This window comes from Aquarana catesbeiana, linkage group LG01 (genome assembly GCF_042186555.1).
Source record: "Aquarana catesbeiana isolate 2022-GZ linkage group LG01, ASM4218655v1, whole genome shotgun sequence".
In the NCBI taxonomy this organism is placed as follows: Eukaryota; Metazoa; Chordata; class Amphibia; order Anura; family Ranidae; genus Aquarana; species Aquarana catesbeiana.
In genome coordinates, this window is record NC_133324.1 from 737,365,562 (window position 1) to 737,387,820 (window position 22,259).

General features: G+C 44.1%; 1 protein-coding gene across 1 annotated transcript in view; it reads right to left on the reverse strand.

The window, feature by feature from the left end:
• The window catches only part of LRBA (LPS responsive beige-like anchor protein), a 1,038,582-nt gene that overhangs the window by 735,685 nt on the left and 280,638 nt on the right, over positions 1-22,259 (reverse strand). Inside the window, exons 32-33 of the mRNA XM_073604899.1 lie at positions 14,457-14,590; positions 9,678-9,739 (exon numbers count right to left, since the gene is read on the reverse strand). Of these exons, the coding sequence (XP_073461000.1) occupies positions 9,678-9,739; positions 14,457-14,590 (196 nt within the window). The remainder of the gene's footprint in view (positions 1-9,677; positions 9,740-14,456; positions 14,591-22,259) is intronic.

Here is a 22,259-nt window from a genome sequence, read left to right on the forward strand (position 1 = left end):
ACTGTACTTCCTGGGTTGGGATCAGTTGGGACTTGTCCTGATTGATCAACCAACCAAGAGAATGCAGGAAAAGTAGTGCCTCCTGTAAGTTCTCTTCTAGCTGCCAATAAGACTGGGCGACAAACAGAAGATCGTCCAGATAGGGGATCACTGTAATGGCCCTGACGCGCAGCGGAGCTAGGGCCTCTGCCTGGACCCTTGTAAAAATCCTCGGAGAGGCTAGTCCAAATGGTAGTTCCCCGAATTGGTAGTGGAGAACTTCCAAATTCACCCTGACTGCTAGTCTGAGAAATTTCTGGTAATCCCGATGTATCAGCACATGCAAATATGCATCCCTGAGGTCAATCGTTGCCATATAACAATCGGGAAACAGGAGATTCGTTACCGTGAAGATAGACTCCATCCTGAGACGCGTGTATCTGATAAACTTGTTCAGGGGGCGGAGACTGAGAATCAACCTGAACTTGCCCGACGGCTTTCGGATTACCAACACATGGGAGTATAACCCCTGCCCATGTTCTGCATGTTGTACCTGGCTAATGACCTGTTGATCCAACAGCTCTCCCAACAGCAAACTCAGAGCTCCTGCTTTCTCCCAGTCTCTGGGTAACGGGGTAACTAAAAAGGTGGGTGGAGGAACGGCATTGAACTACAATTTGTAGCCATTTTCTATTATCTTTAACATAAAAGGGCTTGAAGTTGCGTTGGTCCATTGCGGGAGCAAGTCCCCAACCTTCCTCCAACCGGAACACAGGAGTCACTGGGGCTTTGGGGTGGTCTGAGGAGGCTGGAATAATATTCCTCCTCTACCGTGTCCCTTGTGACCTGTCCAGTGTTTTTTAGGACGACCCTCTCTCTCCTGTTGGGTCTGCTGCCTGAAACCTCAAAAAAAGAAGTCTACCCTCAGGTTTCTTCTTTTTCTCTGGGAAAGCCTTCTTCCTGTCCTGGGTATGTTCTAAGGCCTCCTGAAGACCAGGTCCAAAGAGGGGATCGCCTGAAAAGGGCAATCCACAAAGCTTGAGCTTTGATGCTGCATCTCCTGACCAAGCTTTCAACCACACGGCCCTTCTTGCAGCATTTACCAAAGCTGCTGACCTGGCTGCTAGTTTTACAAATTCCGCAGAAGCTTCAGCTAAGAAACCAACTGCTTTAAATAATAATAAAAAAGATTTTAGCAGTTGTCGTCTGGACGTGCCTGCAGAAATGTGAGACTGCAACTGGGTTAACCAGCATTCTAAATTTCTGGAAACACAGGTAGCTGCAAGGGCTGGTTTAAGCCCAATAGAAGAGGTATCCCAAGCCCTTTTTAGCAGTACGTCACCCCTTTTATCCATGGGGTTCTTAAGGGATCCCAGGTCGTCGAAGGCCAAATCAGTCTCTTTGGAAACTTTTGCCAGCAGCGCATCCAACTTAGGGACCCTGTTCCAAGGACGGGCCATGTCCTTTTCGAAGGGAAATCTACGTTTAAGACTGCCTGAACAGAACGGTCTTCTTTCAGGGTGCTCCCACTCCAGCAAGGTCGCTTCTACTAGAGATTTGTGCACGGGAAAAACTCTGGATTTCTGTGCAGTGACCCCCTGATACATAAGGTCATGCTTAGAAAGCTGTACTGACTCCTCTCTGATCTCCAAGGTGTCATAAATCACCTTTAGTAAGTCCCCCACATCGTCCAGCGTCAATCTGTATCTGGACCCTCTGGAGAAATCTTCCTTATCCTCAGAATCAAACCCTGAGTCCGCTTGAGAAGAGGCAAGCGATCTGGGTTCCCTCTCTCTATCTTTCGTATCATCCTGACTAGGCTCAGATAGAATAGGTATACTTGCTGCTCTAGATAGGGGCACAGAGGGACCTTGCAACCTATCCATCAATCCTTTAAATGATTTGAATGTGGATGCAATCTCGTCTTTCACAGACATAAGGATTTTATGAAACTCTGCCATAGAATCATCCCTAGTTAAACTGCTGACACATTTGGGGCAAAGTGGTTTCTCCCAATTGGAGCCTAGCTTTGACCCACATACAGCACATTTTCTCCTGGGAGGCTGTATCTGGGTCTTGTCCTGTGCTTTATCCTGAAAGCAAAAGGAAAGACAGAAACACCCATGAGAGCCTGCCCCCGACCCTCACCACCACTGTGCTTAGATCAGAGGGAAGGAGAAAAGTGCCCAGCCCTTCACCTGTGGTTCCCCACCCAGGGAAGGACATTGGTCACAAGGACCCAACCCCCTCCCAGAGTAAGCCATGGTCTGCCCTCACCAAGCTTACCTGAGAAATGCGGTGACAGAAGAACCGGAGTCGACCGCCTGGGATGCTGCAGTGCCCTCCATGGCTTCTCGGTGTTTGTCACAGCCTCTGCTGGATCTACACTCGCTCAGGATGCCCAAAATGCCACATGCCACGCCGGGAGACCGGAACCTTGTCTCACAGCACCCCCTGATGATGGGGCTCCACCGGAAGCTGCGTCACTTCTGCTCGTGGTAGAGCAGAAGCCCCTCCTCCAACGCACACATGTCCTCTCCTACACCCGGCGATGGACGCCGTCCGCCCACCGAATTGAGCCATGAGAGGACAGAGGGTAGGTGTGTGCAGCGAAATGGAGGCAGGGTCCCGCCGCAATCTTCAGGGGTCCAACTCTCCCCGAGCTTTTAGGCAGCAGTGGGCTAGCAGCACTCTCTTCCCTGCTAGACAAAGGGGCACTTGGGCAGAGGAGAAGGTAAGCCAGAGGCTCATCCAGGACAGTCCTGGGACATAGAGCTCCCCAGTTTCCTCACACGCTCCCTTCCCATCCAGCAGGAAACACAAAACTGAAGGGGAAGACTGGAGGACCTCCTTTTAACCATTTGGGTGAATGTGTTTCCTGTCCCAGAGGAAGGAGCCCTATGTCTCAGAGGCTGTCCTGGAAGACAAGAGAAAATGCCATAAAAATATTCCCATAGTTTGTAGAGGCAATAACTTTTGCGCAAACCAATCAATATATGCTTATTGGGATTTTTTTTTTATAAAAATATGTAGCAGAATACATATTGGCAAGTTGATGAAGAAATTAGATTTTTTACATATTTTTAGTGGATATGAATTATAGCAGAAAGTAAAAAACTGTTTTTCTTTTCAAAACTGTCGCTCTTTGTTTATAGCACAAAAATAAAAACCACAGAGGTTATCCAATACCACCAAAAGAAAGCTCTATTTGTGGGAGAAAAAGGACATCAATTTCGTTTGGGTACAGCGTCGTACGACCATGCAGCTGTCAGTTAAAATAAGCCAGTGCCGTATCGCAAAGAATGGCCTGGTCGTTAAGGGGGTAAAACCTTCCGGGGCTGAAGTGGTTAATCAGTAGTTTAGATTAAAGATTAGCTCTTGGATGTAGATGTGAGACAAGGGTACCACAGCCCCACACCAGCTAATTTAAATAGGAACAATATACAGTCATTTGAATCTGCCCAACCAACCTTTTCTGAGATTTCCAATCAAATAACCAGTTTGGAAAATCTATGGTCAGTTTTGTCCCCAGTTTGATTTCAAATGCATTGGAAGATTGTGGCAACCAAAACTGATGATTTTTCATCACTCTTTAAATGAAAACTATGCTGAGAGGAAAATGTTTTCTACTGAACATGCTAGTTGTCTATCTTTCTCATGTTTCAAAAGTTCCTGGGACACATCTTTAAACTGAAGCCAATCGATAACGGCAGCATGGGTACTCGTATTTTCAGAAAAAAGTAAATATTAGCAACTTACATACCTACTCAGAACAGGTTAAGAACTGGCTAACTAATGTAGCCACCATATTTAAAGGACTGGTAATCTTCAATATACAGTAATACATTTTTGTTCCTGGGTTCAGATGCAGTTTAAAGATGATGTCCAGGTTTACTTTAAATTTAAATTGTTTGTATGGATTATATCCTTCACCAACATGTGCGCCCACTGGGGGAGTTGTAGATATTGTATGTAGCCTCAGTTACATACAGTATACAGCACCGTGTTCCAGGTGGGAGACGAGACCTTCATGTCTCACACCTGTAACAAAATAGCGTTGGGCTGAGCGGCACTCCATCAATGAATACAAAGCTTCCTCTGACTGGCTGAGTCAGCGATTGTGATATCATCAGCCCGCCCCTCCGACTCAGCCAATCAGATGAAGATGAATCAGAAGAATCTGACTATAAAGTATAACCCAAAGTAGTCAGTGGTCAAAAAGCCCTCACTGTTTGACAATTTGGCCGACAATCTGCTGTAGGCTGGGCGGGGGCTTTACTGTTCTGGCTGGACATCATATGACACACATGGTGCCTCTCTCGTGCACGTCCCCAGGGTGCACAGCATGGCGATGAATGGTGAGCTGTTTCCTTTGGACACAGTGCACCACCGATCAGGGTAAAAAGTCGACGACGTAGGCTCTTGACCATGTGATCAGCTGTGTCCAATCACAGCTGAATACATGTAAACATGGCGGTTATCGTCATTTTCTTTCCTCAGCGCTAAAAGTGTCTGAGGAAATAAAAAGCCGATAACTGCTTTCCAGTTACTGGGGATATTTACACCGATGATGAGTGCAGCATATTAGTGCAGGTGATCAATTAACCACTTACCCACTAGGCACTTTCATCCCTTCTTGCACAGGCCAAAATTTCAGCTTTCAGTGCTGTCGCACTTTGAATGACAATTGTGCAGTCATGCAACACTGTTCCCAATCTACATTTTTATCATTTTTTTGCAGACAGATAGAGCTTTCTTTTGGTGGCATTTAATCACCACCAGGATTTTTATTTTTTGCTAAACCAACTGAAAAAGACCGGAAATTTTCTAAATAATTTTTCTCCTTCAGTGATGTGCGCCGATGAGGCTGCACTGATGTGGCACTGACAAGCATCACTAATGAGCTCTGATTGGCAGCATTTGTGGGCACGGTTGGGGCTGCACTGATAATCAGGACACCAACGATCAGTGCCCTGATCATCAGCGTAGATGTCCCCATGTGGGTTTGCTGGTTATCGGCTCTCCGCCCCTCACACGCTGTCAGCGTGAGGAGAAGATTGCCGATAACCGGCAAATCCTGTTTACACTGTGATCAGCTGTGATTTGACACAGCTTGTCTCATAGTAAAAAGCTGCTGTGAATGGGTCTTCACTTGGATCTGTGATCAGCTGTGTCCTAGTGACACAGTGATCACAGATCCCTGCCAATGCACAATGCAGGGCAATCACAGGACGACGTCCATAGACACCCTCCCAACAATAAGCCAGCGCTGTAGCGCCGGTGGGAGGACATTAATAAAGGTCATTCATCCCAATCACAGCTGTCAGTGACAGCTCTGGTTCCTACTAATGATCAAGAATCAGTAATGTGATCTATGTCCGCTATGACAGAGATCACAAGCAGAGTGGAGGTTTCATTGACCAAGTACAGCTTCAGTTTGCAATTGCAGTCTTAAAGAAAAATACCTCAAGACCCCTTTCACACTGGAGGCGTTTTGCAGGCGATACAGCGCTGAAAATAGCACCAGCATTGTGCCAGAAAAAAGCCTCAGCTGCAAACCCAGTGTGAAAGCCAGAGTGCTTTCACACTGGGGCTCTGCACTGGCAGGGAGTCACAAAAAGTCCTGCCAGCGGCTTCTTTGCAGTGGTGTAGGAGCGATGAAGACATCGCTCCTGCCCATTTAAAACAATGGGGCAGCGCCGTCATATCATCGGCAAAGCGCCCCTGCAGCGGCGTTTTGCGGGCGGCTTTAACCCTTTTTCGGCCGCTAGCAGGGCGGCTGCTAAAAATAGCACAATTTTACCGCCGATGTCGGGGGCGACTCAGTGTGAAAGGGGTCTAAGTGCAAAACACAAAAACACAAAGCAGGTTTATACTAAAACAGTGTAGTAATCCAAAGTCATATAGGTACTTAATTATACAAAATTAGTAAAGCAATGAAGCAAAAATACACACACACAGGCACTGATAAGTTATAACTTTTTGACCACGCACCTAATATTGAGTAGGGCCCCCTTTTGCCACCAAAACAGCCCTGACCTGTTGTGGCATGGACTCCACTAGACCTCTGAAGGTATGCTGCGATATCTGGCATTAAGCTGTCAGTAGCGGATTCTGTTTTCCAGCACATCCCACAAATGCTTGATTCGAATGAGATCTGGAGAACTTGGAGGCCAAGTCAGCACCTCAAATTCATTGTTGCGTTCCTCAAAACATTCTTGAGCAATTTTTGCAGCATGGCAGAGCACATTATCCTGCTGAAAGAGGCCACTGCCATCAAGGAATACCGCTTCCATTAAGGGGCGTACTTGGTCAGCAATAATGTTTAGTTAAGTGGTACAAGTCAAGTAACATGCGAATGGCATGACCAAGGTTCTCAGCAGAACATTGCCCAAAGCATCACACTGCCTCTGTCGGCTTTGCCTTCTTCACATACTGCATCCTGGTGCAATTTCTTCCCCAAGTAAGACACATGCGCACCCTGCCATCCACAGGCCAGGCCACCCTCTTCCCTTGCCCTGCAGTCCAATTCTGATGCTCACTTGACCATCATAGGTGCTTTTGTCTGCGGACATGGGTCAGCAAGGACATCCTGATCGGTCTACAGCTACACAGCCCCACACGCAACAAACTTGTTATTCAATGTTGTTCACTTAACCTATCGGTGGTCAAAGTTATTGCTGATCGATTTATATTATTAATATATTATAATAAAGTATTTATATAGCGGCAACAGTTTGCGCAATGCTTTACAATATAAAGGGAGACAGTACAGTTAGGCTATAGAGGGTTGAGAAGGCCCTGTTCATAGCAATCTAATAAGGTGGGGCAAGTGGTACAAAAGCTTATAGCTGTGGGGGGGGGGGGCGATTGGCAGTGATAACAATTCAGTTAGTTTGAGGTTTGATAGGCTTCCCTAAAGAAATTAGTTTTCAGGGATCGCCTAAAGGCAGCCAGAGAAAGATAGCTGGACAGATTGAGGTAGAAAGTTCCAGAGGATGGGAGAGGCTCTGGTGAAGTCCTGGAGACGATCATGGAAGGAGAGGACAAGTGAGCTTGAGAGCAGGAGGTCATATTTGGATAGAAGATTGGTGATGTAGCTCGGGGCAGAGTTGTGAATGGCTTTGTAAGGTGTTAGTATTTTGAATTTAATTCACTGGGCGATTGAAAGCCAGTGGAGGGACTGGCAGAGAGGGGTGGCAGACACTGAGTGGTTGGTAAGGTAGAGGAGTCAGGCAGCAGCATTCTTGATGAACAGAGGAGACAGTAGGCCTATGAGAAGGGAGTTGCAATAGTTAAAGTGATTGTAAAGGCTCGTGTTTTTTTTTTTTTTACCAACATGTTATACTTGCCTCCGATGTGCAGTTGGTTTTGCACAGAGCAGCCCGGATCCTCCTCTTCTCAGGTGCCTCTTTGCTGCTCCTAGCCCCTCCCTCCTTTGAGTTCCCCTCAGCCATTAGCTTGCTACCGGGATACCCAAGCCAAGTCAGAGCTCCGTGTATCCATTCAGAAATGGAAACCCGAACTGGTCTCGCCCCCTCTCTCCCCTGATTGGCTGACTGACTTTGACTGACAGCCGCAGGAGTCAACGGTAACGCTGCTCTGTCTCGGCCAATCAGGAGGAGTGTATCGGATGGCTGAGGGGATCGTGAACATTGTTGGAGAGAGAAGAAGCTGAGGTAGGTAATTGGGGGGGGGGGGTGCTGCTACACACAGAAGGTTTAATCTTAATGCATAGAATGTATTAAGATAAAAACCTTCTGCCTTTACAACTCCTTTAAGGTGAGAGATAACGAGTGAATGAGTAGCTTGGCAGCATTAGGTAAAGGGACGAATTTTAGAGATATTATGGAGGTGAAGTCTACAAGCTTTTGACAGCGATTGGATTTGGGTTTGAAAGCACAGGTCAGAGTCTAGGATTACACCTAGTACCCTCGCGTGAGGGAAGGGACTGATAGTGGCATTATTGATCTTGATGGAAATGACATGGAGGGGGGGATATTATCATCTCAGTTTTAGAGAGATTTAGTTTAAGGAAGTGGTGCAACATCCACGTTGAAATGTCAGTTAGCAATGCGAGAGGAGACTGAAGGGGTGAGGAGTAAAGAGATAGATTTAGGTGCCATCTGTGTAAAGGTGGTATTGGAAGCAGTGGGAGGTTATCAAGTGAAGGAGGTGTAGCTAGAGGAAACAAGCGGTCCAAGAACAGAGCCTTGGGGGGGGGGGGGGGGGGGCTACAAAAAGAGGAAAGGGAGAAGAGGAAACAGAGTTATAAGTAACACTGAAGGAGCAGGAGGAGAACCAGGATGGAGCAATAACTTGGAGGCCAAGGCAGTGGAGTTTATTGAGAAGGAATGAGTGGTCAATAGTATCAAAATGCTGCAGAGAGGTCCAGTAGTAAGAATGTGGAGTAATGGCCATCGGTTTTAGCAACTCAAAAATCTTTAGTGAGTTTCAGTAGGGCAGTTTCTGTGGAGTGCTGTGAGTGAAAGCCAGACTTTATGGGGTCAAGAAGGTAGTTTTCAGTAAGGTATAAGCTAAGACGGTTGTAGACTAAGCTGTAACGAAATGTCTCACTTCACTTGAATGCTTTCGTCATATACCGCTTCCTTCCAGCGTGATAATAGATATTAGATCTTCCCTACCACTTGCAACCACAAACTAGGCAGTACTTGTTTTGATTGCTGACCAAGAACTGTTTATTAAAACACAGGTACACAGGTAATACCTAGGACAATCTCCCCCCCTCCTTTGCATTCCGGGCAGGGTAGACTATCCAATCAGCAGGGAGAGCTGTTGGAGGAATCTGCCCCCTCCCCTCTCACAGCTAATCTACGTACACATCCCATAATACTCAAGGCAGACAGACACAATAGAACAATGGAATACAGCCACACCCCAAATGGCCCAACACAGAGTACACCATAATATGAGACAATATACTATAGACACACACACACAAGTCCAGTGTGGTTGTACAGCGAGTCCGATTAGTACATAGACTGGGGTTCTGGGACACAGTGTGACTTAGACATAGGAGGTGCATAGGTAGCTGAAACAAGGTCTTCCCAACCTCTCAAAGGGATTCTGGGTTTCACAGGCGCCCCGCCCAAAGTGACTCTTGTCCCCTAAGCGTTCTAAAAGTTTAGAGGTGAATGGGAGAAATGAGATGGGGCTTAATTTGTTCAGGTTGATGGGGTCCAGTAAAGGCTTTTTAAATAAGGGAATGATCTGTGCATGCTTTAGAGGGGAGGGGAAGGTGCCTGTAGAGAGGGAGATATTGAAGATGTGAGAGAGCATAGGACAGAAGAAGAGGGTGACTGTAGTAGTTGCGAGGGGACAGGACCCAGGGGACAATTAGTTAGGTGTGCATCTGAGAAAAGCTTGGCAACCTCCTCAATAGTAGCCATATATAGGCATCATTGATCTCTGGTCAAAAAAGGGTCACTGGAGATGGTGCTCACATCCCTATGGTTAGTGGGCATCGAGTGGCCCTATAGTCCGACACAAATCATATTTGTAAGAAAGGACAGATACTGTATCAAAAAAAGAAGGTAGATCAGCAGTCAGTGATGCAATATAAAGAAATTCAGGTAATTAGTTTGACCCCAATCTCAGATTTAATAAGACCTTTTAATCAGTGATCACAGGGTCTTGCCAAAAGTAAACAGATAAATAAAAAATAAATGTTTCAATACCTGAGAGCACAAAAGCATCACCAACTCGACCACAGAGCTGCTGGACTTCATGCAAACCAAACCTGTAAAAAAAAATATATATATATATAATTACTTCAGTATAAATTATGTATTTGCAAGAAATGATGAACAGTAGCTGACAAAATGGAAGATGAAAAATTACATAAATCATATCAGTTTTGGGTGGAGAATAGCAGAGTTCTATACCTGCTCTGTCTTCCTTGCTGTCCAGGAGCCTGGGAGGGTAGAAATTCCCCCCAACTCACTGTGGTCAGTTCATATCTTCTGGCTTATGCTCATCTAAGAAACTCTCCAGCGGATTCTCCAACAGCAATATATGGAGAAAACAGCACAGTGACAAAAAGCACCTTCCTAGATGATTGGAATTTCAATTAAGAGAAATCGCTGTAAACTTACAATTTATGATGAATTCCAAAGTACCTATACTGCAGTGTAAAACTCTGATCCTAAAACTTCTAATGATCTGTAATGATGGAGAGAAAGTCCATAATTACAGTGGGTCCAAAAAACAGGCTTTAACCACTACAGCTCAGGAAGGTTTTACCCACTTCCTGACCAGGCCCTTTTTTGCAATACTGCACTGCGTTGCTTTAACTGACAATTGCGCGGTCACACTGTACCCAAATAAAATTGATGTCCTTTTTTTCCCCACAAATAGAGCTTTCTTTAGGTGGCATTTGATCACCTCTGTGTTTTTTTTTTTTTTTTTTGCTATAAACAAAAAAAGACCGACTATTTTGAAAAAAAATATTTTTTACTTTCTGCTATAAAATATGTTGATACGCAATAATGTTTTTCTATGTAAAGCTCTCCATGGATGACTAAAAAGGCAAAAGAACAAAAAAAGAAACACTATTATGTATATACACACACGCAAACTGAATGGGCACGAATGTAACATCTGTCCCAATCGGCTCTAATCAGCAGGGGATCTGCTTACCGATCTCCTTCTGATTCAAGTGGAATCAGAAGGGAATCGGTGTGAAAGGAGACCACAAGGAAATTTGCAGGCAAGCAATCAAAAGACTAAAAACTTTTGCCTTTGTTTTGTTCTGTACGCAGAATGGGAGAATCTTTTGGTGCATCATGGAAATGAATATTTGTTTTCATAGTCAAACCTAACCACAGCAATGTTACTGCTGGAAGGTTACAGGCTTTTATTGACAGTTCAAGGTATGGAAACACTAGGCAAACTGTTTCTTACAGAGAAAAGATTGTTACAAAATCACAAAGGACACAATGGAATTATAAAAAATGTTTTTTTTTTGTTTTTTTTTCAACAATAAAATATTTGACAAAGATTAAACATATGGTCATTTTTTTTAATCCATGCGACTCATTTTCAGATCTCATTGGACTCAACTAAATATCTAATTTTTATTTTTTTAAATAACGACTCTTATCTTAAGCCTTCAGTCTTATCAGCACTGCATAAAATGTTTTGTCTTTTAAGCTTTATAAGTACCTGTAATAAATAAATATTTATAAACATATATTTTTAGTTTTCTGGCAGATTTTCCATTCCCACCTCAAACCTGTACAGAAAGAAGGGGTAGGGAGCAGAGTGGTACACTTCATCACTTTTCATTTATACATCCACTGATACTGGTAATATTCCAAGGAAAGATTTGCAGAATGCTGCCAGTTTTGTTCATATTGCTTACAGAAGCACGTAACATATGTTTTACTGATTCTTAATATTTTTGTGTTCTCCAGCATAATCATTATATATGCAGAGGGGGGAAATGGTTCATTGACCTTTGCTTTCTCCACTGCACTTCTTTCCTTTAGCCCTCTAGCTATCAATCAAGTTTACATTTTGCTTGGTGGCAGCAGACATCCCGAACAGTCTTATTAGTACTTTGACCCTTGGCCTCATAGTAAACCTTTCTAGGAGTTTAAGTAGTTACCTAAAAGATATTTCTGACTGTTTATAGTCATGGAAATGTAGGTAGTAGCAGTGAAAGTTGAGTGAATGCCATACACAGACGCGGACCTAAAAGTCATTTGTCTAAATATAAATGATAAAATTAAATGATGGCTCCCGAATTTTTCTTGCACAAATCAAGGGGCTATAAGCCAATGTAAAGGTTAAGAGGAGTAATAAAAGCTGCACTATATAGAATTAGCATCCTTGTGGTATTTTGAAAAGGAGAAGATTGTGGCAAATCCCTGCACTTTTGTGCCAGGAGAAAAGTTGAGAGAATGTCTTGGCCTGTAGTTCTCTTCTTTCTGTACTCCTGTGACCCATTTTCAGCCGACAGCAGGTTAAAACCCACTGTCTATCTCAACTTTAAAGTTAGGATCCACTCAGCAGCCTGGACTGGCAGCTGGCTCAGCTTCTTAGCGAGTGCTGGGAGACTGAACCAGTAACTCCCACCACCTGCACAGCCCAGCGCTCCAGTGAGCGCTGGAGGGGCAGAGCAGAGAGCCTATGACTGACAGTAACCGCTCTCTGCTCAAAGTGGAGGGGAGAACTGAGCGATCAGCAGTTTTGGTTCACTCAGTTCTCAGTGTAGAGACTGCATCCACCTAGGTGAGCATAATACTTCATTTAATAGACAAAAGGGAGCATACAAAAGTTATTTTTAGTGTGTTCATATACTTTAAAGTCTATGTCAAGCTAAAATGTATATAAAAAAGTGGTACATCTCTACAACAGATCAGAGGATCTTACCTGAACAATCAACGTCACATCACTCAACAGGCAGGCACAACAGCGCCTATATTTTCTCTGCCGTCTTAAAAGAGCCAGTCTCTCTACACCCATCCTTACTACATTCTATAGAGAACCATTGAGAGCATGCTGACCAGCTGCATCATTGTCTGGTAAGGGAACTGTAATACTGCTGACCGCAAGACCCTGCAGCGGCTAGTGAAGACCACTGAAAAGATTATTGGTGTTCCTCTCCCCTCCATCCTGCACCTTTTCCATACACGATGCTCTAGCAAAGCTACCAGTATCGTTAGGGATCCTACCCATCCCTACCACACTCTCCTCCAGCTCTTGCTATCAGGTAGAAGGTACCAGAGTATCAAGACCCGGTCTGTCAGACTGCTCAACAGTGTTTTCCCCCAGGATGAGAGAGCCCTGAACTCCGATGCCCTTTGAAACCTCTTTTAAAACCTATATATCGTGACCAGGAACATCTCACTTCCCCTCCTTTTTAGTCTTGAGTATGCACTAGACACTTTTAAGAATCTTTGTAGCAGCAAGTGTTTGTAAAAAATATGTAGTGCTTGAGTAGTACTACAAATCATCTTGTACTTTGTACAGGCTGCCCTGAAATATTCCTCTTGCACAATCTCATGAACAGTAAATTATGTAAATCTTATATATAGCCATTTACTCACAGTATATGTACAGTTACATAGTTCCCGGATGTGTATAGGTTTATAATTCTTTTATTTTAAGTTCTTTGCTATGTTCTGTTGTTATACATTTATAATTATGTTTAATTAGTATGAAGCACTGTGGTCCAGCGAGATACAACGCTTTGTTCTACCGCATGTCCGCACGTGCAGTAGAATGACAATAAAACTTGACTTACTAGCAGAGTCTTAGAACCCCCAAACATAATATATATTTTTTAAAGCAGAGGCCCTAGAGAATAAATTGATGGGTTTTGCAATTTTTAGGTCACACTGAAAAAAAATACACTTTTTTAATTTTAATGTAAAAAAACACAATACATAACCCAATTTTTTGTAAAATTTAAAAGATGTTATGCTGAGTAAATAGATACCAAACATGCGCACACCCGTGCAACGGTGACAGGCGTAAAATTTGACTATCCATAGGCATCGCTTTAAAAGCCTTTACAGGTTACCTTTAAAGGCCTAGTGCTAGAATTACTGCCCAAGATCTTAATATTCACAGTGATACCACAAATGTGTGCGCAAGCACAGGGGGATGGGGGCACTTTATTTTATTTTTTAATTAAGATTTTATTTAATTTTTTTTAATTTTTAAACTGCTGCTTTATTTTTTTTTATCATCACTTATTGTGGTCACAAAGAACTTAAACATCCCTTGTGACAATAGGCATGTGACAGGTACTCTTTATGGAGGGATCTGGGGTCAAAAAGACCCAAAATCCCTCCTCTGCACTTAAATCGGAAGTAAACCCGCTGACACTTTTTTGTTTTTTTATACCCCTGTAAGGCAAGAGGCATAATGAGCTAGTATGCACCGCATACTAGCTCATTGTGAAATACTTACCTTAGAACGAGGCGTCGGTATCTCACCTGGTCCACGCCGAGGTAGCCAAAATGTAGCCTCGGCGTGTCTTCCGGGTATCGCGGCTCCAGCGCTGTGAGTGGCTGGAGCCGCAATGTTGTCGCTCCCGTGCATGCGTGCGGGAGACTTCTTTCCGGCAAGGTCGGGCGTCTGCCGGGCTTTCAACCAAGAATCCCCTGTGCGCATGCGCCGCTGCAGTCAGCGGCTCATTGCAAGGGGAATAACTCCTAAACCGTACAGGTTTAGGAGATATTTTTTTTTACCTACAGGTAAGCCTTATTATAGGTTTACCTGTAGGTAAAAGTTAAAAATTGGACTATACAATCACTTTAAGAGCATTCAAAACACTAAGATAGACATGGTACCAGGATGATGCCTGCAGCTGCAGACATCATCCTGGTACAACCACTTGAAGTCAAGAGACAAATCAGTACGTCGATTGGCGGAAAGTGGTTAAAATCACTATGAAAGGCTTGCTGATAAAAGTTTAAAATAGAAAACAAAATAATTTTACTTACTTGTTCCTTCTATAAGCAGCTCTTGGCCGTGGCTACCCAAAAGAGTGCGAGACAAAAATGGTGCAAAATCCACAAAGATTTCCCTCAGCAGTGGGGCAGCCTTCTCCAAAGCATGCTCCAGTCTTTCTGTAATACTAGAAAATAAAGAAAATCTGCTTAGAAAGTGCAGCACAAACTAAACCTGACGTAAATATCCTTTATTCGACATATTTTAAAAGGACAATTTCACTTTTATTAAAAAATAAGTTAATCAACCCCCTCTCCAGTTCGCTAACCTAAAAACTCCTTGCCTAGCTACTAAATTTACCTCAGCATGACAGCCACTGCAGACCTCTGCAATTTTATCACAAAAAAGGGGTAGGGAACCAACTAAATGAGGGTACACATGGGTACCACCAGGTATTTATCCACACACCCGAGTCGAGTGGGACTCAGTGGCCAAAAGAGCATATGAAAAAATGCACTATACCAAAGAGTGGGCACAGCGCCAAGTGCCACATAGAGAGCCCTGGGAAATAATACCATAAATATGTATGTAATATATTAATTTACTGAAAAATTAGTATGACCAAATACCTTAAAAAAAAAAATGACAGAGATCCTACACCTAACATCATACAGACAACATTGTCTGGGAACAAGGACAGACACACATGAAAACATAAAACAGAGCATATCACAACCACCAAGCAAAACTCTAATATATATATATATATATATATATATATATATATATATATATATATATATACACATACATACACACACACACACACATACATACATACATACATACCAGCAAAAATGAAAAAAGGAAAATCCAAAAAAATAAATGACACCAATCAATGGCTGGAGAGGATCCTGGGGATGGGGGGAGGGTAATGGACAGGAACAGCTGCACGTCCACAGGTGCTGTGAAGTCCACTTAAAGCTAGATGGCCATGGACCGACCAAACATGCTATAGCCTATCAGTATTCCTAGGGAGGCAAAGAAGTGGATAATAGTTCCCAGGTGGCTATATAGTAGTCAGGATGGAACAGATGCAGTAGTTTGATGAGCAATGGTAATGTATCAGTGTATAAACTCACTGTCAGCATAAAGTTGTAGAGGCAGCACAGCTGAAACAGCTAATCGAAGCTCCCAGGATTGTTCCACAATAGCGTTATCCTCTCCAGCCACGGATTGGTGTCATTTGGATTTTCCTTTTTTCATTTCTGCAACGGCCGTCGCTTGTATTTTTACTGATAGGACAGCTTGGCTGGTGGTACAGCCACCTCAAATTGCACTTTATCATTGTGTTTGGATGATATTTATATTGTTTTGCTTGGGGGTTGTGATATGCTCCGTTTTATGTTTGCATGTATGTCTGTCCTTGTTCCCAGACATTGTTGTCTATATGTTAGGTGTAATTTTTTTATGGTATTTGGTCATAATAATTTTTCAATAAATACATTACATACATATTTATGGTATTACTTCCCAGGGCTCTCTGTGTGGTACTTGGCACTGTGCCCTCTCTTTGGTATAGTGCATTTTTTCATATCCTCTGCAGTTTACCTTTTCTGATTTAACCACTTAAGGACCTCCTCACGCCGATGTACGTCGGCAAGGTGGCACGGGCAGGCAGAATCACGTACATATACGTGATCTGCCTCCCGCGGGCAGGGGGTCCAATCGGACCGCGCCCCCCCCCCCCACCGGTGCCCAAGGCGGTCCGCTTCTGACCAGCGGCGATCAGAGATGAGGGGAGACCATCCGTTCGTGGCCCCCCCTCGCGATCGCCGCCGGCCAATCAAATCATTCTTTTGCTGCTGTATGCTAAACAGCAGCAAAAGAAATGATGTCATCTCTCCTCGGCTCGGTATTTTCCGTTCCGGCGCCGAGGATAGAAGACTGGAATGTGAGTAACACAAACACACACATACAGCAGAACACGCCAGGCATACATTACACCCCTGATCTCCCCCCCCGTCACACTGACACCAAGCAGTTTTGTTTTTTTTTTCTGATTACTGCATGGTGTCAGTTTGTGACAGTTAGTGTTGGCCCCCTTTAGGTCTAGGATACCCCCCTAACCCCTCCTAATAAAGTTTTAAGCCCTTGATCACCCCCTGTCGCCAGTGTCGCTAAGCAATCATTTTTCTGATCGCTGTATTAGTGTCGATGGTGACGCTAGTTAGGGAGGTAAATATTTAGGATCGCCGTCTGCGTTTTATAGCGACAGGGACCCCCATATACTATCTAATAAATGTTTTAACCCCTTGATTGCCCCCTAGTTAACCCTTTCACCACTGATCACCGTATAACTGTTACGGGTGACGCTGGTTAGTTCGTTTATTTTTTCATAGTGTAAGGGCACCCACCGTTTATTACCGAATAAAGGTTTAGCCCCCTGATTGCCCGGCGGTGATATGCGTCGCCCCAGGCAGCGTCAGATTAGCGCCATTACCGCTAACACCCACGCACGCAGCATACGCCTCCCTTAGTGGTATAGTATCTGTACGGATCAATAAACACATAAACACACTAAACACATAACTGCAGCGTTCGCAGAGTCAGGCCTGATCCCTGCGATCGCTAACAGTTTTTTTGGTAGCATTTTGGTGAACTGGCAAGCACCGCCCCAGGCAGCGTCAGGTTAGCGTCAGTACCGCTAACACCCATGCACGCACCGTACACCTCCCTTAGTGGTGTGGTATAGTATCTGATCGGATCAATATCTGATCCAACCAGATCTATACTAGCGTCCCCAGCAGTTTAGGGTTCCCAAAAATGCAGTGTTAGTGGGATCAGCCCAGATACCTGCTAGCACCTGCGTTTTGCCCCTCCGCCCAGCCCACCCAAGTGCAGTATCGATTGATCACTGTCACTTACAAAACACTAAACACATAACTGCAGCGTTCGCAGAGTCAGGCCTGATCCCTGCGATCGCTAACAGTTTTTTTGGTAGCGTTTTGGTGAACTGGCAAGCACCAGCCCCAGGCAGCGTCAGGTTAGTGCCAGTACCGCTAACACCCACGCACGCACCATACACCTCCCTTAGTGGTATAGTATCTGAACGGATCAATATCTGATCCGATCAGATCTATACTAGCGTCCCCAGCAGTTTAGGGTTCCCAAAAACGCAGTGTTAGCGGGATCAGCCCAGATACCTGCTACCACCTGCATTTTGCCCCTGCGCCTGGCCCAGCCCAGCCCACCCAAGTGCAGTATCGATCGATCACTGTCACTTACAAAACACTAAACGCATAACTGCAGCGTTCGCAGAGTCAGGCCTGATCCCTGCGATCGCTAACAGTTTTTTTGGTAGCGTTTTGGTGAACTGGCAAGCACCAGTGGCCTAGTACACCCCAGTCGTAGTCAAACCAGCACTGCAGTAACACTTGGTGACGTGGCGAGTCCCATAAGTGCAGTTCAAGCTGGTGAGGTGGCAAGCACAAGTAGTGTCCCGCTGCCACCAAGAAGAAGACAAACACAGGCCTTGTCGTGCCCATAATGCCCTTCCTGCTGCATTTGCCAATCCTAATTGGGAACCCACCACTTCTGCAGCGCCCGTACTTCCCCCATTCACATCCCCAACCAAATGCAGTCGGCTGCATGAGAGGCATTTTCTTGATGTCCTCCCGAGTACCCCTACCCAACAAACCCCCCCAAAAAAGATGTTGTGTCTGCAGCAAGCATGGATATAGGCATGACACCTGCTATTATTGTCCCTCCTGTCCTGACAATCCTGGTCTTTGCATTGGTGAATGTTTTGAACGCTACCATTCACTAGTTGAGTATTAGCGTAGGGTACAGCATTGCACAGACTAGGCACACTTTCACAGGGTCTCCCAAGATGCCATCGCATTTTGAGAGACCCGAACCTGGAACCGGTTACAGTTATAAAAGTTAGTTACAAAAAAAAGTGTAAAATATATATATATATATATATATATATATATATATATATATATATAAAAATAGTTGTTTTATTGTTCTCTCTCTATTCTCTCTCTATTATCTGCTCTTTTTTACTGTATTCTATTCTGCAATGTTTTATCATGTTGGCTTTTCAGGTATGCAATTTTTTATACTTTACCGTTTACTGTGTTTTATTGTTAACCATTTTTTTGTCTTCAGGTACGCCATTCACGACTTTGAGTGGTTATACCAGAATGATGCCTGCAGGTTTAGGTATTATCTTGGTATCATTCTTTTCAGCCAGCGGTCGGCTTTCATGTAAAAGCAATCCTAGCGGCTAATTAGCCCCCAGACTGCTTTTACAAGCAGTGGGAGAGAATGCCCCCCCCCCACCACCACCACCGTCTTCCGTGTTTTTCTCTGGCTCTCCTGTCTCAACAGGGAACCTGAGATTGCAGCCGGTGATTCAGCCAGCTGACCATAGAGCTGATCAGAGACCAGAGTGGCTCCAAACATCTCTATGGCCTAAGAAACCGGAAGCTACGAGCATTTCATGACTTCAATTTAGCCGGATGTAAACAGCTCCATTGGGAAATTGGGAAAGCATTTTATCACACCGATCTTGGTGTGGTCAGATGCTTTTGGGGCAGAGGAGACCCCAGTTTTTTCAAAAAAGAGTACCTGTCACTACCTATTGCTATCATAGGGGATATTTACATTTCCTCAGATAACAATAAAAATGATTAAAAAAAGAAAAAAAAAATGAAAGGAACAGTTTAAAAATAAGATAAAAAAGCAAAAAAATAATAAAGCACCCCTGTCCCCCCCTGCTCTCGCGCAAAGGCGAACGCAAGCGTCGGTCTGGCGTCAAATGTAAACAGCAATTGCACCATGCATGCGAGGTGTCACCGCGAACGTCAGATCGAGGGCAGTAATTTTAGCAGTAGACCTCCTCTGTAAATCTAAACTGGTAACCTGTAAAGGCTTTTAAAAATGTATTTAGTTTGTCGCCACTGCACGTTTGTGCGCAATTTTAAAGCATGTCATGTTTGGTATCCATGTACTCGGCCTAAGATCATCTTTTTTATTTCATCAAACATTTGGGCAATATAGTGTGTTTTAGTGCATTAAAATTTTAAAAAGTGTGTTTTTTCCCCAAAAAATGTGTTTGAAAAATCGCTGCACAAATACTGTGTGGAAAAAAAAAATGAAACACCCACCATTTTAATCTGTAGGGCATTTGCTTTAAAAAAAATGTATAATGTTTGGGGGTTCAAAGTAATTTTCTTGCAAAAAAAAATAATTTTTTCATGTAAACAAAAAGTGTCAGAAAGTGCTTTGTCTTCAAGTGGTTTTAAGAGTGGGTGATGTGTGACATAAGCTTCTAAATGTTGTGCATAAAATGCCAGGACAGTTCACACCCCCCCCCCCAAATGACCCCATTTTGGAAAGTAGACACCCCAAGCTATTTGCTGAGAGTCATGTCGAGTCCATAGAATATTTTATATTGTCACACAAGTTGCGGGAAAGAGACAAATTTTTCTTTTTTTTGCACAAAGTTGTCACTAAATGATATATTGCTCAAACATGCCATGGGAATATGTGAAATTACACCCCAAAATACATTCTGTTGCTTCTCCTGAGTACGGGGATACCACATGTGTGAGACTTTTTGGGAGCCTAGCCGTGTACGGGACCCTGAAAACCAAGCACCGCCTTCAGGCTTTCTAAGGGCGTAAATTTTTGATTTCACTCTTCACTGCCTATCACAGTTTCGGAGGCCATGGAATGCCCAGGTGGCACAAACCCCCCCCCAAATGACCCCATTTTGGAAAGTAGACACCCCAAGCCATTTGCTGAGAGGCATGTTGAGTCCATGGAATATTTTATATTTTGACACAAGTTGCGGGAAAGTGACAAATTTTTTTTTTTTGCACAAAGTTGTCACTAAATGATATATTGCTCGCACAGGCCATGGGCATATGTGGAATTGAACCCCGTGCACTCGCAAAATGGATTATTAACGTCAGTGCTATATACAATGAAGTCCTGAAGGAATTTGACACAGGGGTACAGGGCACAGATGGCAGTGGTTAAATTAACAATAATAAATAAATATGCAAACATAAGGTTGACATTGAATTAATATACAGGTGTGTTACATGGTCGGCCGGGTGTCTATATGAATGTGTTATAAAGGCGGACGGGCGTTTGTACACATGCTAATAGGGTCGTAAGTCTAATGTTGAGTTGACAATGAATAAATCTACAGCCGTGTTACAAGGGCGGCCAGGCGTATATACACATGTGTTACCGGGGCAGCCAGGCATCTATGTGCACGTGTTACAAAGGCAGCCGGGCGTTTGTACACATGCAAATAAGGTCGTAAGTCTAATGTTGAATTAATTGTTAATTTGCGTGATTGCCTCCCGCTGGCGGGGGACGTCGCACCCCCCCCCGGTGCCCGAGGCGGTCGGCATCGTTAGAGGAGCGATCATTTGTGGCCACCCCCTCGCCATCGCTCCCAAGGAATGACAATCTTCCTCTGCCTCTGTAATGTAAACAGCAGCAGAGGAAGTGATGTCATCTCTCCTCGTGTCGGTCTTTTTCATTCCGGCGCCGAGGAGAGAAAACATCAAGTAAGTGCACCAAACACCACACGTACAGCAGAACACTCTAGGCACACTTTTCACCCCCCATCACCCCCTGTCACAGTGACACCAATAGCATTTTTTTTTTTTTTTTTTTTTTTTACTTTCTACCAATATACGCTTATTGACATTTTTTTTACCAAAGACATGTGGCCGAATACATTTTGGCCTAAATGTATGACTAAAATTGAGTTTATTGGATTTTTTTTATAACAAAAAGGTAGAAAATATTTTTTTTCCAAAATTTTCGGTCTTTTTCGTTTATAGCGCAAAAAATAAAAACCGCAGAGGTGATCAAATACCATAAAAAGAAAGCTCTATTTGTGGGAAAAAAAGGACGCAAATTTCGTTTGGGTACAGCATTGCATGACCACGCAATTAGCAGTTAAAGCGACGCAGTACCAAATCATAAAAAGTGCTCTGGTCAGGAAGGGGGTAAATCCTTCTGAGCCTGAAGTGGTTAAACCAGCCTATGTCCGGGAATGGGAACGTGATTTAGGTTGTGAATTTTCTGAGAGCCAATTGGCTCACCTGTATCAGTTGACCCACTCTAGCTCCACAGACTTTGGCCTCTTTCACACGGACGATCCGTATGTCCGTTTTTCATCCTTCCGTTTTCGGATGAAAAACGGACATACATTCATCCCTATGGAGCGTCGGATGTCAGCGGTGACATGTCCGCTGACATCCGACCCGCTCCGAAAAGTGTAACGGAGGAAAAACCTACTTTACCATCCGTTTTCGGATCGGATCGGGTGACGACGGACACTACGGTCCGTCATCATCCGATCCCCCCATAGGGGAGAGCGGCGCTCTGACAGGTCCGCCGCTGCACAGCGTGCAGCGATGGACCTGTCATCTTCCTGCTCAGCGGGGATCAGCGGAGCGATCCCCGCTGAGCAAGCGGGTGTTCACGGGGCAGATCATGACTGATCTGCCCCGTCTGAAAGAGCCCTTTAAAACCCAAGAAAATACATTTTAAAATTTTGACACGGTGGTACAGTGTTCCAGCTACATTAGCAACAATTTAACCTTCATTCCTAAATCTTGCTGGTGGGGCTGTGGCCAGTACGGTTTGCTTTTGCACATATGATGGGAGTGTCTTGTGATCCAAGCTTTTTGGATGGATGTCAATACTCTGATAGAGAAAATTGACGCAGTTGTGCCTTTGTCCCCAGAACACTTCCTCCTTCATGTGCCAACTATACCACTTAGTCAATACAAAGTGCCTGGCCTCATTTGTTAAAC